Here is a 23,462-nt window from a genome sequence, read left to right on the forward strand (position 1 = left end):
AAAAAGGGGAAACCCCCCGCCCGGTTTTGGGGGTGGGGGGTGGGGAGTGTCCAAATCCAGGGAAAAATGGGAAAAACAATGGGGGGAAATGGGGATAATCAGGGAATTGCAGAGGAAATTCGGGATGGAGGGAGGGGAAATGCCGGATTTGGGGGAGGGGATTGGGGGAAGGGGGAGGTGGGCGGTGTCCCCCCCCCCTCCGAATTTGGGGGGTTTTGGGGTCGAAAAGGTCAAAAAATAGGGGAAAAAAAATGGGGAAATTTGAGATTGGTGGAGGTGGGATCCCATTTTTTGGGTGGGATTTGGGGCTGACCCTCAACGGGGATGGAAAATCTCAAAAATAGGGGAAAATGGGGGGAAATGGGGAGTTTGGGGGTGACTCTGGGATCCATGGAGGGGCGATCCCATTTCTGGGGGGGGGCCTCGAGGGTGGGAAATGGGGGAAATGGGGGAAATTGGGGGAAAATGGGGAATTGGAGAGTAAATTTGGGATGCACAGAGAGGGGATCCCATTTCTGGGGGGGATTTGGGGATGCTGGGGGGTGGAAAATGGGAAAAGATGGAGGAAATGGGGGGGAAATGGGGAAAATTAGTGAAAAATGAGGGATTTGGGGATAAATCTGTGATCCGCCAAGCCCTGATCCCATTTTTGGGTGGGATTTGGGGGTGCTGGGGGTGGGAAATGGGGAAAAATTAGGGAAAAAACGGGGTAAAACGGGAGTAAAATGGGGAAAATTTGGGAAAACCGGGGGATTTGGGCTAAACTCGGGATGCACCGAGCCCCGATCCCGTTCTGGGGCCGGGTTCGGTCTCCCTCGGGGCCGGAGCCCGAACTCACCGGTTGAGGAAGCCGTTGCCGAAGGGGTCCAGGTGGCGGAAGGGCTTTTTGGGGTCGACGACGAGCGCGTTGCCGGGGATGATGCCCTCGGCCTCGCCGTGCATGACGGCCACGAAGGAATCCGTGGTGGGCTCGGGCCCCACGCGGCCGCCGGGGATCTCCTGCTCCAGCAGGTACTGGATGAAGGAGGTTTTCCCGCTGGAGTACTGGCCCATCACCAGCACCATGGGCTTCCCGTCGAAGTCGGCGTCCTCCAGCGCGGGCGAGTGGAACTCCTGGAAGCGGTAGAACTCCTCCACGGGCAGCAGCTTGGCCCTGTAGAGCGCCTTGAGCCCCTCGGTCACCGTGCGCACCTCGGGCGCCGCCGCCCGCTGGTGCCGCCGCAGCCAGCTGAACATCCCGGCGGATCCCGGCGGATCCCGGCCGATCGCGGCGATCCCAGGGGATCCCGAGCGGGGAGCGGAGGGACGGGGGAGAAGAGAAACGCGGGGAACTCGGGGATCTGCGGGAAGAGCGGAGGTCCCGCGGGGATCCCGAGGGATCCGAAGGGATCGCGGGGAGCGGGAGGCCCCGGAATCGCAGGGATCCACAGGGAGCGGCTGGAAAAGGGTGGGAAAAGGGAGGGGCTCAGCTGGAGTTGGGAGCCATGGGGGGAAGGGGGAGGGATTCCCACCTGGATCCGCCGGATCGGGCGGAAAAAAGGAGGATTTGAGGGGGTTTGGATGGGAAAAATGAGCAGAGAGCAAAGCTGAGGGGTTCACCCCAAAAAATCCAGCGGGGGAAAGGAGGGTCTGGGGGGGGTTTCCCAACAAATCGAGGGGGAAAATGGAGTTTTAGGGGAAAAATGAGGAGAAAAATGAGGATTTCAGGTGGTTTCCCTCTAAAAATGAGGAGAAAAAAAAGAGGCTTTAGGGACCTTTTCCCATAAAAGGAGGGAAAAAATTACGCTGGAGGAATTTTTTCCATAAAACCAAGCCAAGAAGTGAAGTTCCAGGGAGGTGGTGTCGTAAATTGAGGGAAAATGAGGTCTCTGGGATATTTTTTCCTGTCAAAATAAGCGAAGAAACGAAGTTTTAGGGATTTTCTCAGAAAATCAAGCAGGAAAAGAGAAGTTCTGGGGATTTTGCCTGTAAAAACAAGGAGAAAAACAAACTTTCGGGCTTTTTTCCCCATAAAAGCCAGCCAAGAAATGAAATTTTAGGGACTTTTCCTGTAAAATCGAATCCCAAAAGTGAAGCTTTTTGGGATTCCTCGCCGGAAAACGAGAAGGAAAACGGAGTTTCGGGGATTTTTCCCAGGAAACAAGGAGAATCCCAAACTTCCCGGCTCTTTCCCACCCAAACAAGCGGAAACCCGAAGCTCTCGGGATTTCCTCGCTCCCGAATCCACAAAAATCCCTTCTCCCTTTCCCCCGCCTTTTCTCAGCCCCGCTCGGGGGGGGATTTGCCTCTTCCCGGTGGGAAAATCCCCTTTTTTCGCCCCAAAATTCCCGTTTTTTGCCCCGAACGCGGCCGGGGCGGGGCCCGGGCGCTGCCGGCGCCGCTCCCGGAGCTTTCCCGGAGTTTTCCCGACCTTTTCCGGGGCTTCCGGGGCTTTCCCCCCTCCTTTTCCCGGGTTTTTACCCCAAATTCGCCGTCGCGGGCGGCCGCGGGCGCAGCTCTGAGCGGGGCCGGGGGGCCGCGCCTCAAAAGGCTCGAGGGGGGGCTCGGATTTGCATAAATTTGCGTAAATTTGCATAAATCAAAGGCCGCGGGCCATAAAAGAGCAACGGGAATTAATGAATTAATAAAGAAGCCGTGCATAAATTAATAAATGAATAAATTAATGACGGGGGGGCCCCGGGGGGGGGAGCGAGGGACGAGCCCGGCGGATCCCGAGGAATTCCAGCGGATCCCGAGGAATTCCAGCGGATCCCGGGGGGCGCAGGGACCCCCCTGGTTCCCGATCCCAAATCCCGATCCCAAATCCCGATCCCGGAGCCCCCAGACCCCCCCTCGATCCCAAATCCCAAATCCCGATCCCGGAGCCCCCAGACTCCCCCCCTGGTTCCCGATCCCAAATCCCAAATCCCGATCCCGAAGCCCCCAGACTCCCCCCCTGGTTCCCGATCCCAAATCCCATTCCCAGCCCCCAGCCCCACCTGGGCTTCCCCCCCACCCCAAATCCAGGACCCCTCCCCATTCCCAGCTCCGTTATTTTTGGGGGGATTTCTCCCTTTCCCGCGGTTTTCCCGGCGGGAATCAGCGCGGCCGGGATTAATTAATGAATGAATGGATTAATTAAAAGTGATTTTAATTTACACCAGAAATAGTAAATGTCCGGAATTCCTTAAAAAACTCGGTATAGACAATAAATACAGTACAAAATTCCGTCCGGGAATCCTCCCCGGAGCCCATCCCGGGATTCGGAGCTCCCCCGGATTCTCCTCTCCAAAATTTGGGATCCGACCCCGCCCCGGCAGCGAATCCCCCCGAATTCCGGGAAAAGGGTGGGAAAGGGTTAAAATCCCCCCGAAACCCCGGGAAGGAATTCCCGGTGGGAAAAGGGGGGGGGGGGGTGGAGGGTTATCCCGAAAATTGGGGTGGGGAGGGAGAGGTTGGGGGGAGGGGGAAAGGGATTTTGGGAAGGGAAATGGATTTTGGGGCCAAAAAAGGAGATTTTGGGACGGAAAAAGGAGATTTTGGAAGCGAAAAATGGGAAGTTTTTTTTTTTTTTGAGGAAAAAGGAGATTTTGGGGTGAAAAAAAAGAGGATTTGGGGGTGGAAAGAGAGACTTTGGAGGGAAATCCAAGATTTATTTCTTGGAAAAGGGGGGATTTTGTGGCTAAAAAATATTCTGGGGCCAAAAAAGGAGATTTTGGGGTTTTCCAATGGATCCACCCGGCAGAGAATGGGGAAAGTGTGAGGGAACGAGGCCAAAACCGGGATAGAGGGTTAAAAAAAAAAAAAAAAAAGGGATAAACGGAAAAAAGTGGGATAAAGGAAAAGGAAACAAGGATGGGAATGGGATAAATAATAAAAAACGGGATAAAAAATTGGATAAAAATAGAAACGGGATAAAGGAAAAAGTGGGAAAAGGAAAAAGAAACGGGATCCAAAGGGAGAATTAAAAATGGGATAAACGGAAATGGAAATAAATAAAAAAATGGGATAAAGAAAAGCGGATAAAGGGAAAAATGGGGTAAAGGGAAATAAATAGGATAGAAAGGGATAAATAAACCGGGGGTAAAGAAAATAAACGGGATAAAAGGGGGGAAAAAGGAGGAAAATCCAGGATAAACCGGAATTCCGGGATTTTGGGAGCATTCCGGGGCCGGGGCCGATCCCCGCTGGAATTCCGGGCGCTCCCAGCCGGGAAAATTCCCGTTTTGTGCTTTTTATGGAAAAAACGACTCCGAGCGCTGCGGGGGCCGCCCCGGGGCGGCTCCTCTGGCGCATTCCCAGCCCGGAATTCCAGCCGGGAACGGCTCTGCAATCCCTCCCACGCCGGAAAACCGGGATTCGGGGGAAATTATCGGGATTCGGGGGGAATTATCGGGATTCGGGGGCTCCTCCCCACCCCCCCGAGGGGATCCCGCGCGGTTTCCAGGGGAAAAGTGACCAAAATTCCAAAGAAAATCTGGAAAAATCCCCGGAAATCTGCGGCGGGTCCCGCCCGGAATTCCCCGTTCCCGCCTCCCAAATGCCGGGATCGGATCCAGAGGCTGCGGGAATCGGGAATAACCCCTTCAAACAGAGGGGAAAACGGGAGAAAAAACGAGGGGATGGGCAGAAAAAGAGGGAAAACGGGAAAAAGGCGGAGCGGGGGCGGGGCCCAAGGCAGCGTTTTCCCCCCAAAACCGTGGAATTTTGGGGGAGAACGAGGCGACGGCAGCAAGAAATTCCCGTTTTCCCATCGGAAATTGGGATTTTTGCGGTTGAAATGGAGGATTTGGGGTGGGAGAGGGGGAAGCGGGATCGGAGCCCCCCCGTTCCCAGCCGGGTCCGCCGCTCCAGGGGGAACTCGCTGGAAAACTCCCAAGTTTTTAAAGGAATTGGGGTTTCCTGCTTTTTTTTTTTTTTTCACCCCAAAATCTCCGGAATTGGTTTAAAAAAAGGCTGAAATTTTGGAATTTCACCCCAAGTTTGGGAATTTTTAGGGCGGGGTTTGGGGAGGGTCCAAAAATCTCCAGAATTCAACAAACAAACAAAAGGTGGAAATCCGGGATAAGTTTGGAATTTGGCCCCTTTTTTTGGCCTTTTTTTTTTTTTTGGGAAGACCCCAAAATCTCCGGAATTAGTTAAAAAAAAAAGGGGGGGGGGGGGGGGAGATGTGGAATTTTGCCCCTCTGGGGGAATTTCTGGGATGGGGCTTGAGGGGGGCAGGTTTAAAAATCTCTGGAATGAGTTAAAAAAAAGGTGGAAATTCGGGATAAATTTGGGATTTTGCCGCTTCTTGGGGAATTTTTGGGGTGAAATTGGTGGTGGAGGCGGGGGGGGGGGGGAGGGAGGTGAAGAAGCCGCTCCATGAATCCAGAATTACCCATGGAAGTTTGGTTCCGGGGGGGGATTTGGGGCGGGAATTCCGCCCTTGGCCTGGGTTAGATCTCAAAAAAAATCCGTTTTGGGGGAAAAACGGGGCAGGATGCGGGGAAGCGACGGCTCCTGCTCCCAGTCCGGCGGCGTCCGAGGGATTCGGGATCGTCCCAAGCTCTTCCCGTCCCCACCCCAATCCCAGCCGGGTCCCGGGCAGAGCCAGGCCGGGCTTTTCCCCCTCTCCCAGCCCGATCCCGATGGATTTGGGCTTCTCATTCCCATCCCGATCCCGGGTGGAGCCGACCCGGGCCGTTCCCAGCTCCCACCCCGATCCCGACGGATCCGGGGCTGTTCCCGCCGGGATCCCCCGGGGCTCTCCCGGATCGCGCAGAGTCTCCGCATTCCCGATCCTCTCCCGATCCCGGCGGGCTCCGATCCCGGGGGAGCTCCCGCATTCCCGAATTTCCCGCTCCTCTCCCCAGTCCCGGGCGAGCTCCCGCGTCCTTCCCGAATTTTCCTCTCCCACTGCCGGGGTCTCCGCTCCCGGGGCCGTTCCCGCATTTCCCGATCCTCTCCTCCTCCATGCCGGGAGGCTCCGATCCCGGTCCGCTCCCGCATTCCCGAATTCTCCCCATCCTCTCTCCTCCATCCCAGGAGGCTCCGACCCCGCTCCTCCCCCAGTCCCGGGGGGCTCCGCTCCCGAATTTTCCCGCTCCTCTCCCCCATCCCGGGCGAGCTCCCGCGCCCTTCCCGCCGCTCTCCCGCTCCCGGGGAAGCTCCGCTCGCGCACTCCCGGTCCCGGTGCCGGTCCCGCCGTCCCCCCCCGTCATCTCGTGCACGTCCGGGCGGCGCCGAGGCCGCCGTTGTGGCTGGGGGGGGGCAGGAGGGGCTCGGAGCGCCGGGCCGCGGCCGGGAAGGGCGGCGCCGGGGGGTTGCGCGGCTGCTGCAGGTTCAGGATGCTGTCGATGGCGCTCTGCAGGTGCTCGCTCAGGGAATCGTCCTGGGGGCTGTCGCTGGAGAAGGACGCGTTGTCCACTTCCAGCGGTTCCGCCTTGCGCCGCTTCCCGGCCGGGCCCAGCGCGGCCCAGGGCGGCTCCAGCTCCGGCGGCTCGCCCGGGCCCCGGCGCCTTCCTCGTCCTCCTCGTCCTCGCCGTCCGACGGCTCCTCGGGCGCGCCCTTCCCGCGGAGCCGGGGCGCGGCTCCCGGCTCCCTGCGCAGCGCCGTGATCACCGGGCGCCGCTCGGAGCGCGCGGGCTCGCGGCTCTCGGGGCTCTCGCGGTGCTCCCGGTAGGTTTTGCGCAGCGGCAGCCGGCACGGAGCGGCGCCGGGCGGCGGCTTCTTCTCCAGGGAGCCGTTCAGCTGCTGCTGCTGCTGCTGCGGCGGCGGGCGGCGGCGCTCCCGGCGGCATTCCCGGCGGCATTCCCGGCGGATCCAGCGCCGTGTTGTGGATCACCTTGCTCAGCCCCGCCTCCTGCTTGATCTTCAGCTTGAGCCCGATGCGGCTCCGCGCCTCGTACGTCTTCATCGGGGGGCGGCTCCGCGACGGCAGCGCGTCCTCGTCCCGCGGCGGCTCCCCCCGGGAATGGGGGTCCCCCGGGAATGGGGGTCCCCTCGGGAATGGGGGTCCCCGCGGCGGCTCCCGGGGGGGGTCCCGCGGCTCCCCGAGCCAGGTGACGGACGGGGAGCGGCCCCCGTGCTTGATCAGCAGCTTCGGGGGCGGCGGGGGAGGGGCGGGGCGCGGGCGCGGGAGGGGCGGGGGAGGGCTGGGGGAGGGGCAGCGAGGAGGAGGAGGAGGAGGAGGAGGAGAGGAGGAGGAGAGGGGATGGGAGCGGGAGGAGGAGGAGGAGGAGGAGACGTATTCGTCTGCAAGGGAAACGAGCCGTTAATTAGAGTTCATTCGCACGTTCATGACGGTGTTGCCTCTTTTCCCCTCTTTTCCCGCCCAAAATGCCCCTTTTCCCAGGGGATTCATCCCTCGGAATCCAAAGATGCAGGGGCTGGAGAAGGACCTTGGAGAGAGCCCTGACTGGCTTTTAACTGACCTTAATTGACCCTTGATAAGCCTTTGATTGACCCCTAGCTGACCTTCGGCAGGTTCCAAACCCCAGGAATTTGAGCCCAAATCCCAGGAACTTGCTTCTGAATCCTGGCCAGGACCCCCCTAAATCAAGGAATTCGGTCCCAAATTGTGGGAATTCAATCCCAAACCCCGGGAATTCAATCCCAAACCCTGGCAATCCTGGTCAGAACCCCCTAAACCCCAGGAATTCAGTCCCAAACTGTGGGAATTCAGCCCCAAGAATTCCGCTCCCAAACGCCAGGGATCCCCTCCCCACCCCCCCCAGGATCCCGCCCCGTTCCCCCCGGAATCCCGGCCGCCGTTCCCACCGGGCTTGTCCCGGGCCAGCTGCCGGTCGAGCGCCAGCGCCGTCTTCTCCTCCTGGATGAAGATGCGGTCGATCATCACCATCTCGGCGGCAATCCAGGGATCTGGGGGAATCCCGGGATTCGGGGCTCACCCGCGACTCCTCGAGCAGCAGCAGCCCGGTACTTGTTGAGCATCGCCCGCGTGCGGCGCAGGAGCTGCTCCGACACCGCTCGAACTCCTCGTCCACTGGGAACGGGAATGGGATCGGGAATGGGATCGGGAGCGGGAACAGGAGTAAAGCAGGAAGGGGAAGGACGGAGAAGCACAGAGGGATCCACGGACACAGCGCGGATGGAGCCGGAAGCGGAAGATAAGGGAAGGGAAGGGAAGGGAAGGAAGGGAAGGAAGGGAAGGAAGGGAAGGAAGGGAAGGAAAAAACGTCACCCTGAGCCCGTCCCGTTATCCCAGCACTCATTCATCCCAAATCCCAATATCCCCCATTCCCAGCACTCCCATTCCCACTGTCCCCCCCATTCCCAGCACTCTGATGCCCAGTATTCCTCCGTTCCCAGCACTCCCATTCCTGCTATCCGTTCCCACTATCCCATTCCCACTATCCCATTCCCATTGTCCCCCATTCCCCCATCCCCAATTCCCACTATCCCCCATTCCTACTATCCCATTCCCGCACTCCCATTCCCACACTCCCATTCCCCACTATTCCCCGTTCCCACTATCCCATTCCTACTATCCCCCATTCCCACTATCCCATTCCCACTATCCCATTCCCACTATCCCATTCCCGCTATTCCCCATTCCCACTGTCCCCCATTCCCACTATCCCATTCCCACTATCCCATTCCCGCACTCCCATTCCCACTATCCCATTCCCACTATCCCATTCCCGCTATTCCCCATTCCCACTGTCCCCCATTCCCACTATCCCATTCCCACTATCCCATTCCCGCACTCCCATTCCCACTATCCCCCATTCCCACTATCCCCTTCCCACTATCCCATTCCCACTATCCCATTCCCGCTATTCCCCATTCCCACTGTCCCCCCATTCCCACTATCCCATTCCCACTATCCCATTCCCGCACTCCCCATTCCCACTATCTCCCATTCCGCACTCCCATTCCCACTATCCCATCCCCACTATCCCCATTCCCGCACTCCCATTCCCGCTATTCCCCATTCCCACTATCCCATTCCCACCATTCCCCATTCCCACTATCCCATTCCCACTATCCCATTCCCACTATCCCATTCCCGCACTCCCATTCCCGCTATTCCCCATTCCCACTATCCCCATTCCCCGCTATTCCCCATTCCCACTATCCCATTCCCACTATCCCATTCCCGCTATCCCCCATTCCCACTATCCCATTCCCACTATCCCATTCCCTCTATCCCGTTCCCACTATCCCCCATTCCCAGCTATCCCATTCCCACTGTCCCCGTTCCCGCTCTCCTGTTCCCGCCCTCCCCGTTCCCGCCGTCCCGGCTGACCCCTCCGGCACTCGGGCTCGGCCGGGAGCATCCCCTGGTACACGTGGTAGGGCAGCAGCCGGCGCAGGGCGTCGCTCACGGAGCGGAAGGGGGTCCGGAATTCCGGGTGCAGCACCGCGCCCTGGTGCTTGTGCAGCTGCTCAGGAGGCTGCGGGCGGAATTCCGGGCTTTTGGCACAAGCGCGGACGGAACTCCCGGTTCCCGGCCCCGCAATTCCCCGTTCCTGCCGCTGACGCGGCCCCAAGTCCCAGCCCTTGGCGCCAGCTGGAGCCGCGCTCCCAACTCCCGGCGCTGACGCCGGCAGAATTTCCCAATCTACAGCACCACCGTGGGCAGAATTCCCGACTCCCAGCGCTGACGCCGGCAGAATTCCCAATCTACAGCACCACCGTGGGCAGAATTCCCGACTCCCAGCGCTGAAACGGGCCCAGAATTCCCAGCTTCTGGCAACAAATTCCCAATTCCCAGCAGCGAAGCGGACACAATCCTCAGTTTTCAGCACAAGCTGGGACAGAATTCCCCGCGAACGGCCCCACCCCGGCCGGAATTCCCGGCATTCCCAGTTCCTTACCAGGCCTCCTTACTGGGCTGCAGCGCCGGGGGCTTTCTTCAGCGCCAGCTTCCCCTCCAGCTGCGGAGACATTCCCCGGGGATTTGGGGCAATTCCGGGGGATTTGGGGAGTTCACAGGATTTGGGGAAAATGCCCAGGATTTGGGGGAAGGGATACGCAGGATTTGGGAGGGATTCCCAGGATTTTGGGAGGATTCCTCGGATTTGGGGGAATTCCCAGATTTTGGAGGACTTCTGGGATTTTGGGGGTGGATTCCTGGGATTTTGGGAGTGGATTCCAGGATTTGGGGACTGAATTCCCAGGATTTTGGGGCGGATTCCCAGGATTTGGGGAACTCACCGTGGGCGGGGCCTGGGGCCCTTCCCACCCCCCGGGGTCTGGGGGGGGCCCTTGATCCCGCCTGGCTTCACCTGTGGAAAAACGGGGAAAAATTGGGAATAACGGGGAAATTCCCATGGCTGGGAAAGGGGGAGATCCCAAAGGGGGAAAACCGGGGAAAAAGGGGGGAAAAAGTGGGAAATTAAAAGCGAGGGAATTCAGAAAATTGGGAAAAGGAGCAGGAAAACGGCGGAATGGACAAGGAAAACTGGGAAAAACTGAGAAATAAAGTGGGAAAACCTGGAAGCCAAGGGAGAAAATGGAAATGAAGTGGGAAAACTGGAAAGGAAGGGGGAAAATTGGAAAAATAAGTGGAAAAGTGAGGAATTAAGGGGGGGGAAGTGGGGAATTAAAGGGGGGAAAAACCTCAGGAATCAAGGCAGACGCAGGGAAAAGAAGGGGGAAACCCAAGAACAGAAGGGGAAAATCCCTGGAAAAGGCGCTCACCTGGCCGGGCTGCGGGGGCGGGAGAGGAGCCCCCGACTTCCCGGGAGCCGGGGCCCCTTTCCCGGCGGGAATAGGGGGTGGGAACGCTGGAGAAGGGCTTGGCCTCGGCCGGGGCGGCGGCACCTGCGGAATGGGAGATGGGAATGCACCGGGGAAACCGGGAACGGGACTGGGAAACCGGGAATGGCACCGGGAAACCGGGAATGGGAGACAGGAATGGCACCGGGAAACCGGGAATGGCACCGGGAAACCAGAAATGGCAGACAGGAATGGGACCGGGAAACCAGGAATGGGACCGGGAAACCGGGAATGGGACCGGGAAACTGGGAATGTGAGGAGGGGTCCTGGTGTGGATCCTGGGGGATTCCCAAGAGCGGGGGCGGGACGCCGGGGCACTGGGATGCTGGGATTCCGGGATGTCGGGATACCGGGACCCCGGACCCCACCTGTGGCGGCGGCGCTGCCGGCGCTGGCTCCGAGGGGCCGGGCCCGGCGTTCCCGGAGCCGCCGGCACCAGGACGGAAGCGGCCGGAGCCGGGAACGGGGCCGGGCTGGACGGAGGCGGCTTCGGCTGCAGGAGCCAGCCCCTGGGGCACCTGGAGTGGGAGAATCCCAAATTCCCTCAGGATCCGGCCGGGAACCCCCCAATCCCAAATCCAGCGGGATTCAACACCTGAACCCCCTCGAAATCCTCAAATCCAGTGGGATTCAGCAGCTGAATCCCTGGAAAATCCCGGATCCGGCGGGATCCAACACCTGAATCCGTTGGGATCCGAGCGCGGGCTGGGATTTGCAAAGGGAATTTTCCCTGGAAAACGGGATCCTTCCCCACCGGCTCTCCTCGGGATTCAGGGACCGGGGAATTCCAGCGGAACCGCCCGGAATTCCCGGGGGCGGCCGGGAGCGGGCTGGGGGCTGCGGGGCCGGGACCTGCGGGAATTCCTGGAATCTGTCCGGGATTTCCCCGGAATTCCCACCGGGATTTACCTGTCCGGGCCGGGATTTCCCGGGATTCACCAGGAATTCCCACTGGGATTTCCCGGGAATTCCCGCCGGGATTTACATGTCCGGGCCGGGATTTCCCTGCTGGAACCCGTCCGGGATTTCCCGGGGATTCCCCCGGGATTCCCCCTGGGCTTTCCCGGCCATTCCCGCCGGGATTTACCTGCTGGAACCTGTCCGGGCCGGGCTTCTGCGGGGGCCGCGGGGCCGGGTATGGGGCTGGAAGGCGCCTGGGATCAGCGGGAAGCTCCGGGAATGCTCCGGGGGCAGGTGCAGCGCCGGGCCCGCGGCCTTGAGCCCCGCGAGCGGCAGCGGGAAGTGCTGGGATTGGGAATGCGGGGGACTGGGAATGCTCGGGGGGCTCCGGGAACGGCGCCGGGACCCCGAAGAGCCCCTGCGGCGTCACCGAGCGCGGGCGGCGGCTCCGAGGGCGGCCGGGGCTGGGACGGGGGGCCGGGAATGCGGCCGGGAAGGGGGGCGGGGTAGGAGCGGCTGCGGCTGCGAGGGGGGCCGGGCCGGGAGCTGGGATGGGAGCTGGGATGGGATTTGGGGATGGGATTTGGGATGGGAGCGCCGGGGGGTCCCCGGGGGACGTTCCCGGGAGCTTCGGCTGCAACAGAGAAGGAGAGGAAGAGCTCGGTTAGTGCGGGAATGGCGGCGGGAGAGGCGGCGGCATCCCGGGAAAAACGGCCTCGGGAAGGGTCTGGACCCCCCAAATCCCAAATCCAAACCCCAAATCCCAAACCCAGCCTGATTCCAGCCCAAAGCCGCTTTCCAGGGCGTTCTGGGCGGGGAGGAGAAGGGGAAACTGCAGGAAAATCCACCTGGGGATGCCCCAGGCAGCTCCGGGGAGCGGAATATCCCGGGAAAAACACCCCCAGGAGGGTCCTGGATCCCTCCCGGATCCCGATTCTGTCCCAAATGCGCTCTTTAGGGACTCTTGGGGAGGCTGGAGAAAGGGAAACTGAAGGGAAATTCCACCCGGGGATTCCCCACGCGGCTCCAGAAGCGGCTCTGGCTCCGGAGCATCCCAGGAAAATCCGCCTGAGGATCCCCGACCCAGCCCCGGGACCCCCTGGATCCCAATCCTGCCCCGATCCCGCTTCTTAAAGCATTTGTGGGAGGCAGGAACAGGGGAAAACAGAAGGGAAATTCCACCTGTGGATCCCCAGAGCGGCTCCAGGAGCGGAATATCCCAGGAAAACCCAACTCCAGGGATCCCGAACCCCTCCAAATCCCAGCGCGGGCCCCTAAACCCCCCCAGAGAGCCCCCAGATGCCAACTCCTGAAGGATTCCGGGAGGCAGAAGGAGGGAAAACCACGGGAGGATCCCCCTGTGCATTCCCAAAGGAATTCGCACTGGAGCGACACCAAAAAATCAGGGAGAAAAGCCATTTCCTGCTTTTCTTCCCCATAAAATCCCCATTCCCCGCTTCCCCCACCCCCATTCTAGGGGTGATATCCGATGGACCCAAACCTCCCCTCCCCCACCCGGGGCTGTTCCCGAATTCCCAGAGTTGGGAATGGCCGGGGGGGGCCCGGGGAGGGCGCGCCCTGAGGAGGATCCCGCAGGATTTGGGGCGAATCCGGGGGATTTTGGGATGCGCCGGAAGGGGAGCAGCAGCGTCCGCGGTTAGTGAGCGCCAAGCGAGCGGGAGCAGCCGGAAAACGGGAACGGGAAATGGCGGGGGTCTCGCAGCCCCCGGCTCCGGAATGTGGGATTTGGGGGAAAAGGCCGGATTTGGGGCTGGGGTGAGGAATTCCGGGAGAGCCCCGCGGCTCATCCCCGCTCCCGGGGGAGGTTTGGCTCCCGAGGGACGGATCCAGCGGGAAAAGCGGATCCGGGGGGGGATTTAGGGCCAGGAGACACCCGGAGTGGCGTGGATCCGCTCCCAGATCCCCGATTTCCACTCCTGGATCCCGATTTTCTGCTGCCAGATCCCAGCTTTTCACTGCTGGACCCCCATTTTCCAAGCCAGCATCCCGGTTTTCCGCCCCTGGATCCCGGTTTGCCGCTCCCAGATAATTTTTCCCCCATTCACACACCGGAATCTCGCTGCTCCACGGGATGGATCCGGCACAAAAATCTTGGATTTTGCTGGGAAGGAAAACCGGGAGCCACCACGTCCCTTCACAGACCAAGAGCCGAACGTGGATTTGGGATCGTCCCGGGAAAAGCCGACCGGGAACCCCCGGAAAACCCCAGCACCACCCTGCCCCCACCTCCCAAACCGGATTTTAACGGCCCAAAACCGCCTCAAATCCATCGGGATCCCCCCAGAACCCCGCGGGCACGGCACCCCCGGAGCGGGCACGGCCCCCGCCGCGGCGCGGGGGAAAAGCGGGAATCCCCGAATCCCGGGATTCCGGGGCTCACCTGCTGCAGGAACATGGGCACGGCCTCCTGGCCCAGCACCGGCGCCGCCGCTCCCAGCAGGATTTTCTCGGGGCTCGCAGCCATTCCCGGGCTGGGCTGGGCGCTCCCGGCCGGGGATCGGCGCCGGAGCCGCCGGGGGCTGCGCGGCTCCGCCGGCCCCGGGATCGGCGCCGGGGTTGGGGCTGCCGGCGGCGCCCGCCTGGATGCCCCACGGCGGCGCCGAGCCCGTCTCCGGCGTTGAGCATCGCCACCCGGGCTGGCCAGCGTCACGCCCTGGATCACCGTGGGCGCCGGCGCCGCGGCCGAGCCGGGGTTCTGGGCAGGGGCCCGGCCAGCGACACGGGCATCTGGAACAGCGCCGGCGGAGCCACCTGGCCCGGCTGCAGCTGGATGGGCGCCGACAGGATGTGCGCCGTGCCCCGCCGCGCCCGGCGACGCCAGCACCGGGCCCAGGTTCAGCTGCCCCGCCAGGGTTCTGGTTGAGCAGCTGCGCCGGCAGCGCGGGGTTGGCCAGCAGCTGGGCGCCGGGCGCCCTGGCCCGTGATGATGTGCGTCTGGCCGGCGCCCGGCAGCAGCTGCCCGCCCACGTTGGCCGGCAGCGCCGAGAGCGGCTGCGGCAGCGGCACGGCCGAGGCTCCGGCCAGCTGGCCGGGCAGCAGGAACTGGTTCTGGCCCTGGAAGGGCTGCGCCGGGATGACGATAGAGCCGCCCTGGTTGAGCACGTGCACGCTCATGGACTTGCCCAGTGCCGGCGGCTGCGGCGGCGGCGGCTTGAAGACGTTGGGGGGGGAAGCCCTGGAGCACCACGTTGGGCGCGGCCTTGCCGGCCATGAAGGTCAGGTTCTGCTGCGCCTTGGCCGGAGCCTCGCCGGGCAGCGCCAGGGCCCCGCCGGGCGCGAAAGGCTTGGGCGTGATCTGGTAGAGCTTCTGCTGCAGGACGCCGGCGGGCTTGGGCTGGATGGGCGTGGGCGTGCGGTGGATGATGACGTTGGGCGCCGGCACCAGGGAGCCGCCCAGGCCCCGAGGTGACGGTGAGCGGCTGCGCCGACGCCGCCGAGACGCCGCCGAACACGGAGCTGCCGTTGAGCGTGGTGGTGGCCACGGCCGGGAGGCTCTTCTGGATGACCAGGCCGGCGCCCTGGGCCGCGGCCGCCTCAGGCTGGGCGATGTAGCCGCCCACGGCCGCCACGGGCGCCGGCTTGGCCAGCAGCTGCTGCGCCGCGGGCTGGTTGGATGGCCATCACCTGCTGGCCCACCACCTGGATGGGGCCCAGCCCCAGCGCGCCGCCGGGGCTGCCGTTGGGCAGCCCGGGCAGGTTGGGCAGCGGCTGGATGGTGACGTTGCCCAGCCCCACCTGCTGCAGGAAGGGCTGCACGCTGATGGCCTTGTTGACCACGTCGGCGCCCACGGGCGGCTGCACCAGGGCCTGGGGCGCCAGCACGGCCGGCGGCTGCAGCCCCAGCAGGTCGGCGCCGCCCGAGAAGATCTGCGGGGTTCCGTCGGCCGCCTGCACCACCGGCTGCAGCGCCGGCAGCTGGAAGGAGCCCAGGTCCAGCTCGGCCTCGGCCTCCAGCGTCTGCTCGGTGATGTTGGCCTCCTGCAGGCTCTGCTGGAGGATGTCGCACGGCTGCTCGGCGCCCGCGCCGGCGCCGGCCGGCGAGCCCAGGATGTCATCCTCCAGGAAGTCCAGGTCCACGCTGGCCGGTGGCTGGCTCGGCTCGGCGCTCAGAGGGTTCCCCGGGGCCTCCTGCCCGTGGAGCTGTGGCAACGGCAACGGGACGGGGAGTCAGCGCGGGGCAGGGGGGAGATGGCGGAGCTCAGCGGGGTTCACGGAGCTCAACGGAACCCAACGGAGCTCAACAGAACCCAACGGAGCTCAACAGAACCCAGTGGAGCTCAACGGAACTCAACAGGATTCAATGGAACCCAATGGAACTCAACAGGATCCAACAGGATTCAATGGAACCCAACGGAACTCAACAGGATCCAACAGGATTCAATGGAACCCATGGAACCCAACAGAGCTCAATGGAGCTCAACGGAACCCAACGGGATTCAATGGAACCCAATGGAACCCAAGGGGATCCAACGGAGCTCAACTGAGCTCAATGGAAATCAATGGGACCCAATGGAACCCAACGGAACCCAACGGGACTCCAAGAGCTCCACGGAACCCGAGAGGACCAACGGAGCTCAACGGGATTCGAGGAATCCAACGGAACCCAACGGAACCCCATGGAACTCCATGGCATCCAACAGGACCCAACGGAACCCCACGGAACTCCATGGAATCCAACGGATCCCAAGGAACCCAACGTTTTCGGGCATTCTGGCACCGAAATCCCGGAATTCCGGTTGCGTCCCTCGGTTTTCCCGCCCCGAAATCCCAAGCTTGGAAGGACAAACAGGATTTGGGGGAAAAAAGGGCAAAAGAGGGAAGTACTGGAGAACCCAACACGCGGCCGAGCCGGATCTGGCGGGAACGGGGAACACGCGGGAAAGGGAAGCTCGGCTCGGGAATTTCTGGGATTAGAGGTTTTGGAAGTTGGAAAAATAAAACTCAAAGGAAAGCAAAAAATCAGGGAAAAAAACCCGACAAATTGGGATTTGTAACGGGAAACGGGAGAAACCAACGGCAGAGGAAGGGAAAAGAGGGCAAAGCAGGGAAAGGGAAGGGAAGCGAATGCGGAGTTCCAGGCCGGTCGTCCATGCAGAGCATCCCGCGCTTCGGGAAAAGAGGGAAAAACGGGAGCTGGGGGCTCCAATTCCGGATTCCCCCCCGCACCCGGGGGGCTCCGGAGGAACTGGGAGGAACTGGGAGGAACTGGGAGGAGTGGGATTTTCCTCCTCCAGAACGGAATTTTAAGGGGTTTTCCCCCATTTTCCCAACTCCCCGTGGGAATGTGGCTCCTCCTCCCTCTCTTTTTCCGCCCGTTTTTCCATCCCGGAGCTGAATCTGCCCGAAAAACCCCAGAGGGTCTGGAAAAGGGAATTCCTTTTTCCTTGAAATCCGAGGGATAACGGGAAGGGGGTGGAGGGGGGGGGAGGGGGGGTTTCCCGGGAATTCCCGGGAGGGTTTTGCGTCTTTGTCCAGTCCTGGGAAAGGGATCGAATTCCCGGGAAAAGGGCAGAATTCCGGGAAAAACTCGGGGAGGGAAAGGCGGAATACCTACCCCAGCACCTTCAAAGAAGGCGCTGGCAGCATCTCCTGAGTTGTCCAGGAGATCATCACTGTCAATCTGGAATTAGAAACACCGGATTTACTGGGATTTTCGGGATAGAACGGGGGGAAAAAATGCGGAAAAAAAATGGGGAAGAAACGGGAAAAAAATGCGGAAAAAAATGCAGAAAAAAAGGGGAAAAGAACGGAAAAAAATGCGGAAAAAAGGGGAAAAGAACGGGAAAAAATTGGGGAGAAATGGGGAAAAATGGGAAAAAAACGGGGGAAAAACGTGGAAAAAACAAGGAAAAAATTGGGGAGAATGGGAAAAAATGGGGAAAAAAAAGAAAAAAAAAGGGAAAAAAATGGGGAAAAACAGGGGAAAAAATGGGGGGGAAAAAAAAGGGAAAAAAATGGGAAAAAAAAGAAGGATGTGGTGATGAGGGGTGTCCTGGGAGTTTGGTTCAAAATGGCCCCGAATTCCTGCATGGCTGCTGGGAAAAAATTCCTGAAAAAGCCCAGCCTGGTGGGGGTTGTGGATGGAGAGAGCTGGGATCGATGGAGAAGGGGGATTTTCATGGAAAAGCGGAACTGGGGGGGGGCAGGCGTGGCTCACCTTCTCGGATCCATGTAAGAAATCGTTCAGGGCCTGCGGATCGCTGGGAAAAGAGGCGGAAAAGAGGCTTAGGGAGGGAGCTCCCGGGAAAAACGGGAGAATCCGGGAAATCCCGGCGTCCCGAAACGACGGACTCGGACGGAGCGAAGCCACCCCGGGAAGGCTTCCCACACTTCTGGGGCTGTTCCCGCATTGCCCGCATTTTCCAGGATGTTTTCCACCTTCCCGGGACATTTCCAGCCCTTCCCAAGAAACTCCCGGACATTTCCAGCCCCTTCCAGGGCATTTCCCACCCTGTTTGGGGCTATTCCAGCCTTTCTGGGACACTTCCCACTCTTCCCAAGACTTTTCCCACCCTTGTGGGGCATTTCCCAACCTTTCCAGGCCAATTCCCACCTTTTTGGGACCATTCCAGCCTTTTTTGGGGCCTTTCCCACCCTTTCCATGACAATTCCCACTTTCCTTGCAGCTTTCCCACTGTTTTGGGGACAATTCCCAACATTTCCTGGACCATTCCCCCCTTTCCGGGGCCTTTCCCACCCTTTTTGGGCCATTCCCAGGACAATTCCCAGCTTTTTCGGGTCTTTCCCCCTTTCCTTTTTGGGGCTGTTCCCGCTTTTCCGGGCTGTTCCTGGCCGCAATTCTGGGACTCACCAGATGACATCTAACAGGCACCGGCCGTCTTCATCATCCATGTCAACTGCAACGAGAGACAGCGTCACTTTTCCAGGGAAAATCCCGGAAAAACCGTGGGATCCGGGGCTGGCTTTGGGGCCCTCTTCCCTCTTTTCCCTGGCTCCGGCAGGGATGGGCGGGAATCCACGGAGAAAAGCGGGATAGAGCCCCAAATCCTCATCTCCCCTGTGGTTTTGGGAGGGAATCGGAGGGAAAAGTGGGGAATAACGGGAGGATCCGGGGGAAGGGAGGGGGGGGAAGGGATTCCTCAATAAATCCATCGGGAGCTGGGGAAGGAATTGATCCCGGGAAGGCGGCAAGGAGGCAAATCCTGGATGAATCCAGCGGGGAGAGGATTTATCCCTGAACCCCGCAGGGATCGGATTCCCTCATCAAACTTATCCAGGGAAACATTCCCAAAAAGCCAGCAGGGAAGGGAAGAACTGATCCCGAAATCCAGCAGGGAACGGATTCCTCCAGGAATCCAGCCCGGATCCGATTCCTCCCCGAGTCCCCCCTCCCCTCCCCCCGTCCGGAGCCAAGAGCCCCAAATTTGGGCAGAACAAACAATTCCCGGGATTTTTGCTTTTTCGGGAGAAGCCTAAAAAAAGAGGCCCCGGGTGGATTCCGAACATTCCAGCCCGGAACAAGGGTGGAATTCCCCACTTTTCCCAGGGATTCCTTCACCTCGTCCCTCGGCCGGGTCCGCCCCGCAGATTCCCAAATCCCGGATCTCCCTCCCTGATCCCCATCCTACCCCAAATCCCGGGAGATCCCAGGGGCCCCGGCCAGGGAAAACTCGGGAATTCCTTGGGAAGCAACTCTAGGAAATCTGGGAATTCCGGCCCCAGCCCCGGCCCCGATCCCGGAGAATTCCCAACAATTCCGGGTGGGAAAAGCGGGATTAAATCCGGACCTGGGGCCGGAATTCCAAGGAAATCCAAGCGAGGCTCCGGCTCCCGGAATTCCCATGGAAACGCATCCAAAGGCTCCCAAAATTCTGCTTTTCCCCAGGGGCTTCCAGCCCATCCCTGACGGCCTTTGAGTCATTGATGAGCAGCGAGCCAGGTATTGATCCCATATTGGAGCAGACGAACCAATTAATAACCAATAAATCAATCAATCAAGCACTCCACGACCCCGCTAATTAACCTATAATCGGTTAATTAACGGATATTCAATTAATGAAGTACCAGTTATTGATCAAGTCCTTAATTAACCCACGAAGCCGATACCAAACCCATCATTCAATCTGAGAATTAACAGCTCCATCAATCAATACCGTGCCGAATAAATCTGCTAATCAATACCTGACCTAATCAATCGTTAATATCACATTGATTAATCCGTTATCTAATAAAGCCCGGAGTGAATTAATAACAGAATTAATTAAACACCAAAGGCAGCCATCAACCAAACACCGCCGGAGCCACTGAACAGCCGAGCAATCAACGCAGTCACTAATTAAGCACCTCAGTTAATCAATACCCAATCGGTTCATTAACACCCAACGGATCAGCAATGGAACATTTATCAGCTGTCAATCAAACACTGAGGGGAGCCCTTCAACGGTCACTAATGGAATCATTAATGAGGAGTTAATCAATCACTGATTGATCGGCTCCCGTGAGGGGATTCGGGGCTGGGCGGATCAATGGATGGAACGGGGCTGATCGGCGGCCAATCAATCAATCAATCAATCATCAATACCGACAAATGCACAGGCACTGGTGAGGCCTGGCTCCAATTAACCAGTGAAGCGCTGATTATCTTTGGTTATTGATTATCGATCATTGGTTATTGATCATTAATTATCGATCATTGGTTCTTGATCGCTGATTATTGGTCACTGATGATCCCACAGCCAACGGACGGAGCCGGGATCGAGCGGATCCCGGAGCTTCCAACGGGCCCGGATTGGAATTAAAGGGGGAAGAAATTCCCAGCCCCAGCCCGGAAAAGCCATTCCCAGTTTGGGATAAAACATTCCCAGTCTGGAATTCTCCATTCCCAGTCCGGAAGCGCCAATCCCAGCAATCCCAGTCCATTCCTGCCATTCCCAGTCTGGAATTCTCCATTCCCAGCCCCTTCCCACCATTCCCAGTTTCCCCGTGGCTTTGGGATGAAATTCCCTGGGTTTGGGGTTTCCCCGCCGGGAAAAGCCGTGACATCATCCCGGATCCGTGGGGAAAACCCCGGGGATTCGGGAGCCGGGCGAATTCCCAGGGTGGGGGCAGAAAATCCCGGGGCACCGGAATCCCGGCTCTGGGAGGGAATTTTGGGGAAGAAATGGGAAAAAGGGAGGAGAAACGCGACAGCACCCCGGGGAACGGGCCCGGGAGCTGGCAAATCCCGAGGGAAACCCCAGCAGTGATCCCGAATTTCCGAAATCCGACCCGAAGCACCAACGGCTTCCCCAAGGAATTCCATGTCTCGAGGATTCCGGAGCCGTTTTCCCCCAAAAACGCCCGGAAATGGTTGGGAAGAGGCGGCACCGGGGGCGGAATTCCCACATTCGGGAAGATTCAGATCCTCAGCCACGGGAATTCCAGAAGAGTTTGGGTCCCAAATGGGAGGATTTGGGATATTTTGGGTGCCAAACACCCGGAATTTTGAGAATTTTGGGAATATTTCCGGCCCCAGATTCGGGAACGTCCCAGCCCTCGGCCCGGAATCCCCCCCGGAACCCGGCACAAATTCCGGATTCCGCCTCTCCCCATCCTGGGAATTCCAGGACAAGTCCGAGCCCCAAAATCGCAGGAAACGGCCCCGGAACTGCCGGGATCGGGAGCTTTCCGTGGGAAAAGCGGGAAAAGAGGCCCCGAATCCACCGGGACGGGGGAAGAGCCCGGGAGGGAGGGCGGAGCAGGGAACGGGGGCCGGGGGAGCCGCTCACTCCGGGGATGCTCCGGGGATACTCCGGGGATACTCTGGGAATACTCAGGGCAGGAATTCCGACCTCAGGGGATCCTCCAGGGATACTCCGGGCTGGAATTCCAGCTCCAAACTCCTGCTCGGGGGATACTTGGGGCGGGAATTCCGACCTCAGGGGATCCTCCAGGGATACTCGGGGATACTCCCAGCGTGACCTCTGACCTCTCGCTCAGGGGATGCTCCAGGATGGAATTCCGGCCTCCCGAATCCGCCCCCAAATCCATCCAAGCCCCGCCGAAGCGCGGGAATTGCCGGTGCCCGGAACGCCGGAGCCCCCCTCACCCTCCCCTCGTGCCTCAGTTTCCCTCCGGAGCGAACGAAACCTGGAATTTCCAAAAAAAACCCAAAAAAACCCCCAAAAAACCCCCGGGAAAGGCGGATTGGGGAATTCCCGAATTCCGCCGGAGCGCCCGGATTTGCCCAGAAAAGCGGGGGGAGAATCCGGGAATTCCGGCGGGGCCGGATGCGAATGAACACGGGAGAGAATCGGGAGAGCAACGAGCCGGAGTTTATTCGGATCTGGAGGGCGCTCGGGGGGTCCAGGGATGCTCCAGGGACGCTCCGGGCTGGGATTGCGGGGGGCTGATCCCAAAATCCCAAACCTGCCCTGGCCGCAGGGGAGCGGAGGGGGAGGAAGAGGGAGGAAGAGGAGGAAAAAGAGAAGCAGGAGGAAGAGGAGAAGGAAAGAGGAGGAAGAGGAGGAAGAAGAGGAAGAAGAGGGAGGAGGAAGAGGGGGGCCAGGCCAGGGGGCAGCTCCAGAACGGAATCCCTGAGGAAGAGCGAGAAGAGGGAAGATGAAGACAAGGAAGAGGAGGAAGAGGAGGAAAAGGAGGAAGAGGAGGGAGAAGAAGAGGAAGAGGAGGAAAAGAGGAGGAAGAAGACGAGGAAGAGGAGGAAAGGAGGAGGAAGAAGAGGAGGAAGAGGAGGAAAGGAGGAGGAAGGCCACACCCGCAGAGCCAGAGCTGGGGACATTCCCAGAGCAGCTCCCGAGGAAGAGGAGGAGAAGGAGGAAGAGCGGGACAGCTCCGTAACCAATTCCCGGCAGCAGCCGCAGCTCTCCAGGGAAGGGGAGGAGGAGGAGGGGGAGGAAGGCCACCCACAGCCCCAGCCCAGTGACAGCTCCATTCCCAAATCCCCGAGGAAGAGCAGGAGGAAAAGAGGAAGAAGAGGAGGGGACAGAGAGGCAGAGCGGGAGGGGGAGGAGGAGGAGGAGGGGGAGAAGGCCACACACACGGAGCCAGAGCGGTGACATTCCCAAAGCGGCTCCCGAGGAAGAGGAGGAGGAGGAGGAGGAGGAGGAAGATGCGGGGACACAACGAGCCCGGGGCAGCTCCGTGGCGGAGTCGCTGAGGAAGAGCGGGAGGAAGAGGAGGAGGAGGAAGACGAGGAAGAGGAAAAAGGAGGAAGAGCAGCAGCGGGAGGAGGAGGAGGAGGAGGCGGCCGAGGCCCGAAGGCCCCACCCCGCGCCCCCTCCCCCCCCCGCCCCCCTCAGTTTTGGGCCCATTCGGGGCAGTTCGGAGCGGGGGGGGAGGGGCCCCGCCCCCCCTTTTCGGGCCCCGGCCCCCCCCAAGAGCGCGCGGGGGGGGGCGCGGCGGGGCCGCGGGGGGGGTTCCCGGCCGCGGGGGGGCGCGCGGCCGCCGTGTCGCCGCCGCCTGTCGCGACAGGGCCGCGATTTGGGGCGAATTCGGTGCTTTTTGTGGCGGACTCACCGTGAGGCCTGAGCGGCGCCCGGCGCGGGGTCTCCCAGGCGCCCCCGCACGGGCGCCGCCGCCAGGACCCCCGCCGGGCCCCGCCGCTTAGGGGTTCGCGGCGCTGCCTGATCGCGGCCGCCGCGCCGCGGGCTCGGCGGGGACAAAACGGGGTCTGAGGGGGGACGTGGCGGGGGAAAAGGGGGGTACGGGGGGGTTTAACGGGACCCCCCCCGGCCCCGCGGCCCCCGCAGAAAGCAACGGAGAGGAATTAATTAGCATAAAACCGCGCCCCCGGACAGGCATTAGAATAGACACGCCCCCCGCGCTGGCGCCTCAGCAGCCAAGCCCCCCCCGAGGGAGCGCTCATTAGCATAAAC

General features: G+C 60.5%; 2 protein-coding genes across 4 annotated transcripts; both read right to left on the reverse strand.

Moving 5' to 3' along the window:
* Positions 1 to 727: 727 nt before the first annotated feature.
* EHD2 (EH domain containing 2) lies at positions 728 to 2,559 on the reverse strand. Of its 3 annotated transcripts, none has more exons than XM_048320932.1 (2): positions 2,461 to 2,559; positions 728 to 1,883 (listed from the first exon to the last, which is right to left on the reverse strand). In XM_048320932.1, exon 2 carries the CDS (start codon positions 1,234 to 1,236, stop codon positions 835 to 837), a length of 402 nt encoding a protein of 133 aa, XP_048176889.1. In that variant the 5' UTR covers positions 1,237 to 1,883; positions 2,461 to 2,559; the 3' UTR covers positions 728 to 834. The 3 variants fall into 3 exon arrangements, with proteins under 3 accessions (XP_048176889.1, XP_048176899.1, XP_048176909.1); XM_048320942.1 differs by having other exon boundaries at positions 728 to 1,965; positions 2,461 to 2,514; XM_048320952.1 differs by having other exon boundaries at positions 2,411 to 2,498.
* Positions 2,560 to 4,222: 1,663 nt separating this feature from the next.
* Positions 4,223 to 23,158, reverse strand: BICRA (BRD4 interacting chromatin remodeling complex associated protein). Its single transcript, XM_048322111.1, is given in 24 exon segments — positions 4,223 to 7,215; positions 7,741 to 7,832; positions 7,864 to 7,895; positions 7,897 to 7,949; positions 7,952 to 7,966; positions 9,233 to 9,380; positions 9,845 to 9,863; positions 10,144 to 10,214; positions 10,630 to 10,752; positions 11,076 to 11,225; positions 14,009 to 14,158; positions 14,161 to 14,268; positions 14,270 to 14,328; positions 14,331 to 14,430; positions 14,432 to 14,479; positions 14,481 to 14,537; positions 14,539 to 14,797; positions 14,799 to 15,028; positions 15,030 to 15,239; positions 15,241 to 15,768; positions 17,183 to 17,248; positions 17,786 to 17,828; positions 18,440 to 18,485; positions 23,104 to 23,158. Coding segments are annotated over 23 exon segments (3,639 nt in total). The 5' UTR covers positions 18,481 to 18,485; positions 23,104 to 23,158; the 3' UTR covers positions 4,223 to 6,178.
* Between the last annotated feature and the right edge of the window lie 304 nt (positions 23,159 to 23,462).

The sequence above is a fragment of the Corvus hawaiiensis genome, chromosome 1 (assembly GCF_020740725.1).
Source record: "Corvus hawaiiensis isolate bCorHaw1 chromosome 1, bCorHaw1.pri.cur, whole genome shotgun sequence".
NCBI lineage: Eukaryota > Metazoa > Chordata > Aves > Passeriformes > Corvidae > Corvus > Corvus hawaiiensis.